General features: G+C 40.5%; 1 protein-coding gene across 4 annotated transcripts in view; it reads left to right on the forward strand.

Annotated features, from left to right (window-relative positions):
• The window catches only part of Usp32 (Ubiquitin specific protease 32), a 290,375-nt gene that overhangs the window by 108,721 nt on the left and 168,737 nt on the right, over positions 1-12,917 (forward strand). For all 4 annotated transcript variants that reach the window (XM_070086560.1, XM_070086561.1, XM_070086563.1 and 1 more), the window contains one exon: positions 5,904-6,069. In XM_070086560.1, the coding sequence (XP_069942661.1) occupies positions 5,904-6,069 (166 nt within the window). The remainder of the gene's footprint in view (positions 1-5,903; positions 6,070-12,917) is intronic.

Genomic DNA, 12,917 nt, shown 5'->3' on the forward strand with positions numbered 1-12,917 from the left:
TAAGAATGTAGTTGTTTGGAGGTCAGGTCCCTCTCAAATCCAGCCATTCTCACTAGTAGAAGTTGTCCAAGTTGATTTCAGGTCTGTACCAAGATACCCTTGTGTTGCTGTGTCTGGAGTGTACATTGCGTTCTCATTCTGGTTGGTTGTGTAGAAGTATACACCAGGCAAGAACTGGACTTCTTGTGAAGGAGCTGCGGTAGTACATAGGGATGCATCCCAAGGCTCTTGTGTTTTAACCTTCTTCGCTGATGGCTGAGACGATTAAGGTGAGGCGTCTGATTGGTCCGTTGTGACGGAGGTGGAAGCAGGTGCTGGTGGACTCTTATTGGTGGAATCAGTCGGCATCTCAGTGGTCTCTGATTGGCCCATCTCTGTGTCGGGAGGAAGGTGTGGTAGCGGTGGAGCAGCGGTAATGTTGGCTACATTTGCAGTGGATTTTATGATCTCTGTGGAAGGTGGAGATGCAGGGAATGTGAAACCAGGCATGTCGTTGAGCTTGAAGAGTTCATTAATGGTGGTGTTGAAGGAACCAGGTTCAGCTACATTCTGCACACGAGCATACATGATGCAGTAAAGAATCTTGGTGGAGTCGCCAGCAAGAGCTGGCAAAGAAGTGGTAGGTGCAGCTTGCGTGGCTTGAAGAATCTTGGTAGTATCTGCTTGAAGCTTGGTAATAGCAGCATATGTAGTCGCTTGTACAGTTGTTTTTTTTTTGTCGTTGGAGTTGTTTAAGTATATCTCATCTGGTTGGGCACTTGGCAGCAAGAGTATGGTGATCATTCTTGCAGTTCAAGCATTTAGGTGGAGAGGCAGTAGTGCACGTCTTGAAGTCATGACCTTCTTGGCCGCAGGTGGAGCAGAACTTCCTATTCTTGGCAGGGCAGTCTTTGGTGGTATGTAGGTATGAGTAACAGTTGGAACACTGTGGAATTTGATGGAATTTTTCTGCTTCGATGAAGGCTGGATTGATGAGGAAATAGTGAACAGCTAGTCCCTCAGCGAGAGCTCTGGCTGCCATGTTGACGTCACTGAAGGTAACCTTCAGCATGGAGGAGGTATTGGGTATTTTGGTAATGAATTCCACCTTGGCCCAAGGGTTCTGTGCTTCAATGGACAACTTGATTTCTTCGGTAGCCTGGGCAGTGATGAGCCTGTCGAGTCTCTTGAGGAACACAGTTCTCCTGGCCCTCAGAGCTGGGGAAGTCAAGACAATAAATCCCTGATCTCATAGAGTGGTTGTAGCAATGGTGGTAATGAGTTTTTCAGCCTCAGTGTCGTCATTACAGATGACAACGAAGGCCTCTTTGAGCGACAGAATTGCATTAAACTTGACTTGCAGTCTGCCACTGATGACAGCTGCAAGTGCTAGCTTGGACGAGTCATTGACTGTCCCACTCTCTGGTTTGATCTTTACCCTGTTCGAGAAGTGCATCGTGAAGTGTGATCTACGTCTGCTATGAAGCAATGCTGTCGTGATATATGTGAATGAAACAATCTGAAGAAATAAGCGAGACTTATACTGTCGGAAGGAGAGGTGCAGGCTGGTAGAAGAGAGAATGTAGTCACTGAGAGGTCACGTCCCTCTCAGATCAAATGATTCTCACTTGAAAAAGTTGTCCGAGGTGTCTTCTCTTCTGTACTAAGATGCCTTTGTGTTGCAGTGTCTGACAGAGTGAATAACAAAATGGTATATAATACCAACAGGTTGGCAGTTAGGCGAAACGTTTCGAAATAAAGTTGCCTAACTGTTGCCCATGTGTCTTAAGACAAGGACCTGCCTTGTATGGGCCAGTAGGCCTTCTGCAGTGTTCCTCCATTCTTATGTTCTACCAGCCTGTCGGTATTGTATACCATTTTGATATTCACTCTGTCATACACTGCAACACAATGGCATCCTGGTACAGAAGAGAAAACACCTTGGACAACTTTTTCAAGTGAGAATCGTTTGATATGAGAGGGACGTGACTTCTTCTATCAGCCTGCACCTCTCCTTCTGACAGTATAAGTCTCCACACTGTTGGTTATTTCTTCAGATTGTTTCAGACTCCAGGCTGAGGGACTGACAACCACAAATCTACGACTTAAAGGGTGGACTAATTACATCATCTTCACATCTCTACTGCTCCTGCCTATTTTCTGTACTCGACTGAAGAAGCCTACTGTGTAGGCGAAACGTTTTGGACTAAATTTGCCTAACTTTTGTCCATGTGTCTTACCTACCAACCTGTCGGTATTGTATGCCATTTTGATAATCAGTAGGCCTGTTGGCCCATACAAGGCAGGTCCCTCAAAATCTATCACACTAACAGAATATTTTCCCAACTCAATTTTCAATGCTACCTAAGCAATAAGCTTTGATAATTCTATTTACTCATGTGCAAGTCCCACTCAAATCCAACACCTCCCACTCGTGTATTTGTCCAACCCAAATTTTAAACTACCCAAGGGTTTGGCACGTGAGTAAATGGAAATATCAAAGCTAAAACCTTGGGTTGTTTAAAATTTAGGTTGGATAAGTTCATGAGTGAAAGGGGTTGGATTTGAGCGGGACTTGCACGTGAGTAAATAGAATTGTCAATGCTTATTGCTTGGGTAGCGTTTATTCTGTTGGTGGGTTGGATTTGTGAAGGACCTGCCTAGTATGGGAAATCAGGCATACTGCAGTCTTCCTCCTTTCTTATGTTTGTATGTTCTTATAACTATACTAGGCAGACTGTTCCACTCATCAGCCTAAGAACATAAGAAAGGAGGAATACTACAGTAGGCCTGTTGGCCTATACTTGGCAGGTTCTTCACAAATCCAACCCACTAACAGAATAAATTTTACCCAAGCAATAAGCTTTGATAATTCTGGAAAGGATAATTCTACTTACTCATGTGCAGGTCCCACTCAAATCCAACCCCTCTCACTCATGTATTTATCCAACCTAAATTTTAAATTGCCCAAGGTTTTAGCATAGATAGGACCTTGGGTAAAGGTATGGGGACTGTTGTGGCAGGCTTCCTTGTAAAGAACATTGTGATGGGGAACTGAGACTGTTTCTTCATGTTTACAGAGTTTTGTAGGGAATTATTACTGTCATGAGGGACATGGTTATTAAACAGATAGACAAACTGAAGCAAAATAAGTCCCCGGGACCCGATGAGTTGTTTTCCAGGGTACTTAAGGAATGCAAGATGGAGCTTAGTCAGCCATTAACGAGTGTGTTTAATGCGTCCATCCTTACCGGTGTTGTGCCAGAGTTGTGGAAGATGGCTGATGTGGTTCCTATATTCAAATCAGGGGATAAGTCCACTCCTTCAAATTACCGTCCAATAAGCCTGACATCTATAGTGGGCAAGTTATTAGAATCAATTATAGCTGACATTATTAGAAGTCACCTTGAAGAGCATAACTTGATAAATGAATCTCAGCATGGATTCACGAGAGGTCGTTCCTGCCTGACAAACTTGCTGACGTTCTTCGATAGAACATTTGAGGCAGTTGACAGTGATGAATATGATATTGTTTATTTGGATTTTAGTAAAGCCTTCGATAGAGTACCTCACAGGAGACTCTTGAAAAAAGTGGCAGTTCATGGTATAGGAGGTAAAGTTCTAGCATGGATAGAGGCATGGCTTACCAATAGAAAGCAGAGAGTTACCATTAATGGAATGAAATCTGAATGGGGATTAGTCACTAGTGGCATTCCACAAGGATCAGTTTTAGGCCCTCTCTTGTTCATAATTTACATTAATGACCTTGATGAAGGGATTACGAGTGACATGAGTAAGTTTGCTGATGATACAAAGATAGGCCGTATAATTCACTCTGAGGAGGATAGCAATGAACTCCAGGAGGATTTGGACAAATTAATGTCCTGGTCTGAAAAATGGCAGATGAAGTTCAATGTTGATAAGTGTAAGGTACTAGCCCTTGGTAATGAAAGTAACCCTCGAAGCTATAATCTAGGTGAAGTAGAGCTTGATCAAACAGAATGTGAAAAGGACCTGGGAGTCATGGTGAGCAGAAATCTAAAGCCAAGACAGCAGTGCCTTAGTGTGCGCAACAAGGCCAACAGATTACTTGGATTTATCTCAAGAAGTATAAGTAACAGAAGTCCAGAAGTTATTTTACAGCTCTATACATCACTAGTGAGGCCTCATTTAGATTATGCTGCTCAGTTTTGGTCCCCTTACTACAGGATGGTTATAGACTCATTAGAGAACATACAGAGAAGAATGACTAAAATGATTTACTGTGTAAGGAACCTCCCATATGAAGATAGACTTAAAGCCTTAAATCTCCACTTTCTGGAGAGGCGTAGAATGAGGGGAGATATCATTGAAGTGTATAAGTGGATGACGGGCGTAAACAAGGGAGATATTAATAAAGTACTGAGGGTGTCAAACCAGGTAAGAACCAGAAATAATGGATTTAAGTTGGATAAATTTAGATTTAGAAAGGACATAGGTAAGTACTGGTTTTCTAACAGAGTTGTAGATGCGTGGAACAGTCTTCCTAGTGGGGTGATAGAGGCTAGGACCTTGGGTAGCTTTAAGAAGGGACTGGACAAATATATGAGTGGGAGGGGCTGGGTTTGATTGGTGTCATTGGGTACGGGAGTCATTTCTTGGGTAGCTTTAGGTAGAGGTCGTTTTGATAAGGACCTGCCTCGCATGGGCCAGTAGGCCTTCTGCAGTGTTCCTACATTCTTATGCCTCTATCAATGTCCTCAACATAAATATTATTTGGCGGTTGGGAATTCGCGAATGTGTGAAGCCCGCGAAAGTTGAAAACGCAAATGTTGAGGGAGACCTGTATTCTGTATCTTTCACATTAATACTTTGAGCTGTTATTCCTCACTTCCTTAAGAAATAACTCTGGAGAGACGTAGAATGAGGGGAGATATCATTGAAGTGTATAAGTGGATTACGGGTATAAACAAAGGAGATATTAATAAAGTACTGAGTTTGTCGAACCAGGTAAGAACGAGAAATGATGGATTTAAGTTGGATAAATTTAGATTTAGAAAGGACGTAGGTAAGTACTGGTTTTCTAACAGAGTTGTAGATGCGTGGAACAATCTTCCCAGTTGGGTGATAGAGGCTAGGACCTTGGGTAGCTTTAAGAAGAGATTGGACAAATATATGAGTGGGAGGGGCTGGGTTTGATTGGTGTCGTTGGGTACGGGAGTTATTTCTTGGGTATCTTTAGGTAGAGGTCGTTTTGATGAAGACCTGCCTTGCATGGGCCAGTAGGCCTTCTGCAGTGTTCCTCCATTCTTATGTTCTTATGAGATATAGTTTCTCTGTTTTAATTGCTCATTGTCCTGAAACTGTAATATAATTTCCTGGGGTCATGTCTACCCACTGAATGTATTACCATGTACCTTTAAGCCTTTTATTTTTAAGTAAACTTTTTTGCAAATATTTTATGATTAATAAAATACAGTATGTCACATTTCTTGATACATGTGAATTTAATTTTTAGTGCAAATATCCTTCACCTGTATCATAGATGTACCCCAGTAAACACACAATCACAGGCTATTCATACCTTATTGTATGTGCCCATGTGCCCCTCCCAGTGCTTCCCAAAATTTCTTTTAGCTACAATATTATGTTAAAAATTTTTAAAGTTTTTTTCTTTGGGGAGGGGGCTCTTATTGCCTACTTTATGTATGATTTACTTTTATGTGCTTGTCTTACAAAAGTAAACATAAGCAAATGTCTGAATAGCAAATACCACTAAATTACTAAGTTTAAATCAAACTATGTGCCTTATTGTTTAATGAGTGTGTGCTGCCCTAGTAGGCACATTACATTCATGATAATATAGTACAGTGGAAAAAGAAATTGAAATAACAACTCTTTGAAAGTTTTTTTTATGCTTTTATCTATATTTGACTCATCTACAGCCTGCTGGTATGATTTTGCTGGAAGAAGAAGATACAACTTTGGAAGAAGTTTGTGTTGCTGATCTTGCTCAGGTATTAATTGAAGTGAGAAATAAAGACCTCACATGGCCAGAAGAAATGAGTCAGATTGCTTCCACCAGATTGATGCGCACACAGTCCAGTCAAGGTTGGTACCCCAACTTTTATCTCAAATTTCTAAATAGGTTTTATTTTATTTAATCCTTTGGGGGTTTCGGCCGTACTAGTACGGCTTACGCCCCAGGGTTTTTGACGTACTAGTACTAGTAGTAGGTTGGTAGACAGCAACCACCCAGGGAAGTACTACCGTCCTGCCAGATGACTGTGAAACAGAAACCTGTAACTGTTTTGCATGATGGTAGGATTGCTGATTTCTTTTTCTGTCTCATAAACACGCTAGATAACAGGGATATCTTGCTACTCCTACTTACACTTTGGTCACACTTCACAGACACGCACATGCATATATATATACATACATCTAGGTTTTTCTTCTTTTTCTAAATAGCTCTTGTTCTTTATTTCTTCTATTGTCTATGGGGAAGTGGAAAAGAATCTTTCCTCCGTAAGCCATGCGTGTCATATGAGGCGACTAAAATGCCGGGAGCAATGGGCTAGTAACCCCTTCTCCTGTAGACATTTACTAAAAAAGAGAAGAAGAAAAACTTTATAAAACTGGGATGCTTAAATGTGCGTGGATGTAGTGCGGATGACAAGAAACAGATGATTGCTGATGTTATGAATGAAAAGAAGTTGGATGTCCTGGCCCTAAGCGAAACAAAGCTGAAGGGGGTAGGGGAGTTTCGGTGGGGGGAAATAAATGGGATTAAATCTGGAGTATCTGAGAGAGTTAGAGCAAAGGAAGGGGTAGCAGTAATGTTGAAGGATCAGTTATGGAAGGAGAAAAGAGAATATGAATGTGTAAATTCAAGAATTATGTGGATTAAAGTAAAGGTTGGATGCGAAAAGTGGGTCATAATAAGCGTGTATGCACCTGGAGAAGAGAGAAATGTAGAGGAGAGAGAGAGATTTTGGGAGATGTTAAGTGAATGTATAGGAGCCTTTGAACCAAGTGAGAGAGTAATTGTGGTAGGGGATCTGAATGCTAAAGTAGGAGAAAGTGGGTGCAGGAGGGAAGAGCGATTGGTGGAATGATGATGTAAAGAGAGTAGTAAGGGAGAAAAAGTTAGCATATGAGAAGTTTTTACAAAGTAGAAGTGATGCAAGGAGGGAAGAGTATATGGAGAAAAAGAGAGAGGTTAAGAGAGTGGTGAAGCAATGTAAAAAGAGAGCAAACGAGAGAGTGGGTGAGATGTTATCAACAAATTTTGTTGAAAATAAGAAAAAGTTTTGGAGTGAGATTAACAAGTTAAGGAAGCCTAGAGAACAAATGGATTTGTCAGTTAAAAATAGGAGAGGAGAGTTATTAAATGGAGAGTTAGATGTATTGGGAAGATGGAGGGAATATTTTGAGGAATTGTTAAATGTTGATGAAGATAGGGAAGCTGTGATTTCGTGTATAGGGCAAGGAGGAATAACATCTTGTAGGAGTGAGGAAGAGCCAGTTGTGAGTGTGGGGGAAGTTCGCGATGCAGTAGGTAAAATGAAAGGGGGTAAGGCAGCCGGGATTGATGGGATAAAGATAGAAATGTTAGAAGCAGGTGGGGATATAGTTTTGGAGTGGTTGGTGCAATTATTTAATAAATGTATGGAAGAGGGTAAGGTACCTAGGGATTGGCAGAGAGCATGCATAGTTCCTTTGTATAAAGGCAAAGGGGACAAAAGAGAGTGCAAAAATTATAGGGGGATAAGTCTGTTGAGTATACCTGGTAAAGTGTATGGTAGAGTTATTATTGAAAGAATTAAGAATAACATGGAGAATAGGATAGCAGATGAACAAGGAGGCTTTAGGAAAGGTAGGGGGTGTGTGGACCAGGTGTTTACAGTGAAACATATAAGTGAACAGTATTTAGATAAGGCTAAAGAGGTCTTTGTGGCATTTATGGATTTGGAAAAGGCGTATGACAGGGTGGATAGGGGGCAATGTGGCAGATGTTGCAGGTGTATGGTGTAGGAGGTAAGTTACTGAAAGCAGTGAAGAGTTTTTACGAGGATAGTGAGGCTCAAGCTAGAGTATGTAGGAAAGAGGGAAATTATTTCCCAGTAAAAGTAGGCCTTAGACAAGGATGTGTGATGTCACCGTGGTTGTTTAACATATTTATAGATGGGGTTGTAAGAGAAGTAAATGCGAGGGTCTTGGCAAGAGGCGTGGAGTTAAAAGATAAAGAATCACAGAAGTGGGAGTTGTCACAGTTGCTCTTTGCTGATGACACTGTGCTCTTGGGAGATTGTGAAGAGAAGTTGCAGAGATTGGTGGATGAATTTGGTAGGGTGTGCAAAAGAAGAAAATTAAAAGTGAATACAGGAAAGAGTAAGGTTATGAGGATAACGAAAGGATTAGGTGATGAAAGATTGGATATCAGATTGGAGGGAGAGAGTATGGAGGAGGTGAATGTATTCAGATATTTGGGAGTGGACGTGTCAGCGGATGGGTCTATGAAAGATGAGGTGAATCATAGAATTGATGAGGGGAAAAGGGTGAGTGGTGCACTTAGGAGTTTGTGGAGACAAAGAACTTTGTCCTTGGAGGCAAAGAGGGGAATGTATGAGAGTATAGTTTTACCAACGCTCTTATATGGGTGTGAAGCATGGGTGATGAATGTTGCAGCGAGGAGAAGGCTGGATGCAGTGGAGATGTCATGTCTGAGGGCAATATGTGGTGTGAATATAATGCAGAGAATTCGTAGTTTGGAAGTTAGGAGGAGGTGCGGGATTACCAAAACTGTTGTCCAGAGGGCTGAGGAAGGGTTGTTGAGGTGGTTCGGACATGTAGAGAGAATGGAGCGAAACAGAGTGACTTCAAGAGTGTATCAGTCTGTAGTGGAAGGAAGGCGGGGTAGGGGTCGGCCTAGGAAAGGTTGGAGGGAGGGGGTAAAGGAGGTTTTGTGTGCAAGGGGCTTGGACTTCCAGCAGGCATGCGTGAGTGTGTTTGATAGGAATGAATGGAGACAAATGGTTTTTAATACTTGACGTGCTGTTGGAGTGTGAGCAAAGTAACATTTATGAAGGGGTTCAGGGAAACCGGCAGGCCGGACTTGAGTCCTGGAGATGGGAAGTACAGTGCCTGCACTCTGAAGGAGGGGTGTTAATGTTGCAGTTTAAAAACTGTAGTGTAAAGCACCCTTCTGGCAAGACAGTGATGGAGTGAATGATGGTGAAAGTTTTTCTTTTTCGTGCCACCCTGCCTTGGTGGGAATCGGCCAGTGTGATAATAATAATAATAATAATAATAGTATGCCTAAATTCTAGCGCCCTCAAATCTAGTGAGAGAAAGCTGGTAGGCCTACATATGAAAGAATGGGTCTATATGGTCAGTGTGCACAGTGTAAAAAAAAATCCTGCAGCACACAGTGCGTAATGAGAAAAAAAAAACTTTGACCGTGTTTTTGGAATAAAACAGCGACTTTGCACTGTATTTACGTATGGTATTTATTGTTGTATTCTAGTTTTCTTGGTCTCATTTTATAGAATGGAAGACATATTACAGAAATTGAGATGATTTTGACTGGTTTTACAATGAAAAGTACCTTGAAATTGAGCAGGAATGTTCGATTTTTACCAAAGTTCAAAAGTAAACAAATCATGCCAAGTGTCCAATACACGTCAACTGGTGAGTCTGATATTCTTTCACAAGTGCACTGATATTATTTATACCATTTCTACACTAATGCAGTAGTCTGCATAACAGTAAATCTTCTAATTTTTGTAAGAATAAAAATTCAAAGTGGAAAGCCAAAGAAATATAAGAGGGGCCTGGGGATGTGACTGACGAACAGAGAACTTGTTATTTTAGTGCCAGGAATGTCTTTCTTGTTTATTCTGGACCCTATTCGGAAATTGGCATCTTTTGAAATTTGTGTGAAATTGGCAAAATTGCTAAATTCTGACCACTTTATTGGATAGTTGAAATCAGTAAATTGGTGGTTTCTTGTACTCAATCGATAGACAAAATGGAGTTCTAGCGAAATAGTTATGATTTTTGTCGACTAGTACATTGGAATTGGTCAAAAATAGGGCTCAAAGTGGGCAAAATCACCAATGCGTAAATATTGTCGAGACTGCTAACTTCGCGAGATCATAATTCCATAAGTTTTCCATCAAGTTTCATACTTTTGGTGTCATTCTGATCGGGAAAAGATTCTCTATCTTTTCAAAAGAAATTTTTTTTTTTTTTTTTTAAATTTAGGCGACCCTGAGAACAAGTCTCTGAGAGAGCCTGGCGACCCCCAAAGGGTTAAAGCTAATGTTGAGCACAGCTGGATGGATTAGTATATAATATTAATCCATTCTGCTGCACTCAGCAATAGCTTTTAGTCACAAAAATTAAATTAATTTTTTATTGATATTTCTTTGGCCGCAGACCAGTTGATCTTTTTTTCTTCCTATAGTAATATCATGTTAGAAACAAATCACTTTACTCATCTTCCACTCATCAATCTTCACCTGGTTACAATCACTGCAATATTTGGCACCATATTCTCCACACCCACATTTCTCGAGCAATATTTTTCTTAGTTTATTTCTTCATGATACAGTAACTTATTAAGATCAATAGTATAAAATACATGGCTAATCATCAATTATCCATGTATTTTATGCCGTTGATCTTGAGTTTCTGTATCATGAAGAAATAAACTAAGAAAAATATTGTTCGAGAAATGTGGGTGTGGAGAATATGCTGCCAAATATTGCAGTGACTGAAACCAGGAGAGAGTGGGAGAGGCACTGTCAAGAAATTTTACTGAGAATAAGAAAAAAATTTGGAGTGAGATAAACAAGTTAAGAAAGCCAAGGGAACAAATGGATTTGTCAGTTAAAAACAGAGTAGGGGAGTTAGTAGATGGGAAGATGGAGGTATTGGGTACTTGACAGGAATATTTTGAGGAACTTTTAAATGTTGATGAAGAAAGGGAAGCAGTAATTTCATCCACTGGCCAGGGAGGTATAACATCTTTTAGGGGCGAAGAAGAGCAGGATGTGAGTGTGGGGGAGGTGCATGAGGTATTACGTAGAATGAAAAGGGGTAAAGCAGCTGAAACTGTTGGGATCATGATAGAAATGTTAAAAGCAGGGGGAGATATAGTGTTGGTGTGGTTGGCATTTTTGTTTAATAAATGTATGAGGTAGTAGGTTGGTAGACAGGAACCACCCAGGGGGTACTACCGTCCTGCCAAGTGAGTGTGAAACGAAAGCCTGTAATTGTTACATGATGGTAGGATTGCTGGTGTCTTTTGTCTGTCTCATAAATATGCAAGATTACAGGTACGTACCATCTTGTTACTTCTACTTACACTTAGGTCACACTACACATAAATGTACATATTTAGTTATACACACTCATCTGAGCTTCTTTGATTTTATCTTAATAGTTCTTGGTCTTATTACTTTTCCTTTTATATCCATGAGTAGCAATAATGTTGAAGGATAAGTTATGGCAGGAAAAGAGGGACTACAAATGTATTAATTCAAGGATTATGTGGAGTAAAATAAAGGTTGGATGTGAAAAGTGGGGTATAGTAAGCATATATGCACCTGGAGAAGAGAGAAGTGTAGAGGAAAGAGAGAGATTTTGGGAAATGTTGAGTGAATGCGTGGAGAGTTTTGAACCAAGTGTGAGAGTAATGGTGGTTGGGGATTTCAATGCTAAAGTGGGCAAAAATGTTGTGGAGGGAGTAGTAGGTAAATTTGGGGTGCTAGGAGTAATTGAAAATGGGGAGCCTTTAATTGAGCTATGTGTAGAAAGAGGTTTGATAATAAGTAATACATATTTTATGAAGAAGAGGATAAATAAATATACAAGGTATGATATAGCACGTAATGAAAGTACTTTGTTAGATTATGTATTGGTGGATAAAAGGTTGATGGGTAGGCTCCAGGATAGAGGGGCAACTGATATATTGGATCATTATTTAGTTGTAGCTACAGTTAAGAGTGAGAGGTAGATGGGATAAGAGGAATATGGCAACAAGCAAGAGGGAGGTGAAAATGTATAAACTAAGGGAGGAGGAAGTTCGGGTGAGATATAAGCAACTATTGGCAGAAAGGTGGGCTGGTGCAAGTATGAGTAGTGGGGGGTTGAAGAGGGTTGGAATAGTTTTAAAAATACAGTATTAGAATGTGGGGCAGAAGTTTGTGGTTATAGGAGGGTGGGTGCAGGAGGAATGAGGAGTGATTGATGGAATGACGAAGTAAAGGGTGTGATAAAAGAGAAAAAGTTAGCTTATGAGAGGTTTTTACAAAGCAGAAGTGTTATAAGAAGAGTAGAGTATATGGAGAGTAAAATAAAGGAGAAGAGAGTGGTGAGAGAGTGCAAAAGGAGAGCAGATGATAGTGCAGGACAGGCACTGTCAAGAAATTTTAATGGAAATAAGAAAAAAATTTGGAGTGAGTTAAACAAGTTAAGAAAGCCTAGAGAACGTATGGATTTGTCAGTTAAAAACAGAGTAGGGGAGTTAGTAGATGGGGAGATGGAGGTTTTGGGTAGATGGCGAGAATATTTTGACAAACTTTTAAATGTCGACGAAGAAAGGGAAGCGGTAATTTCATGCACTGGTCAGGGAGGTATACCATCTTTTAGGAGTGAAGAAGAACAGGATGTGAGTGTGGGGGAGGTGCATGAGGCATTACATAGAATGAAAGGGGGTAAAGCAGCTGGAACTGATGGGATCATGACAGAAATGTTAAAAATGGGGGGGGGGGGGGCATATAATGTTGGAGTGGTTGGTATTTTTGTTTAATAAATGTATGACAGAGGGGAAGGTACCTAGGGATTGGCAGAGAACATGTATAGTCCCTTTATATAAAGGGAAGGGAGACAAAAGAGATTGTAAAAATTATAGAGGAATAAGTTTACTGAGTATACCAGAGAAAGTGTAC

The sequence above is a fragment of the Cherax quadricarinatus genome, chromosome 19 (genome assembly GCF_038502225.1).
Source record: "Cherax quadricarinatus isolate ZL_2023a chromosome 19, ASM3850222v1, whole genome shotgun sequence".
NCBI lineage: Eukaryota > Metazoa > Arthropoda > Malacostraca > Decapoda > Parastacidae > Cherax > Cherax quadricarinatus.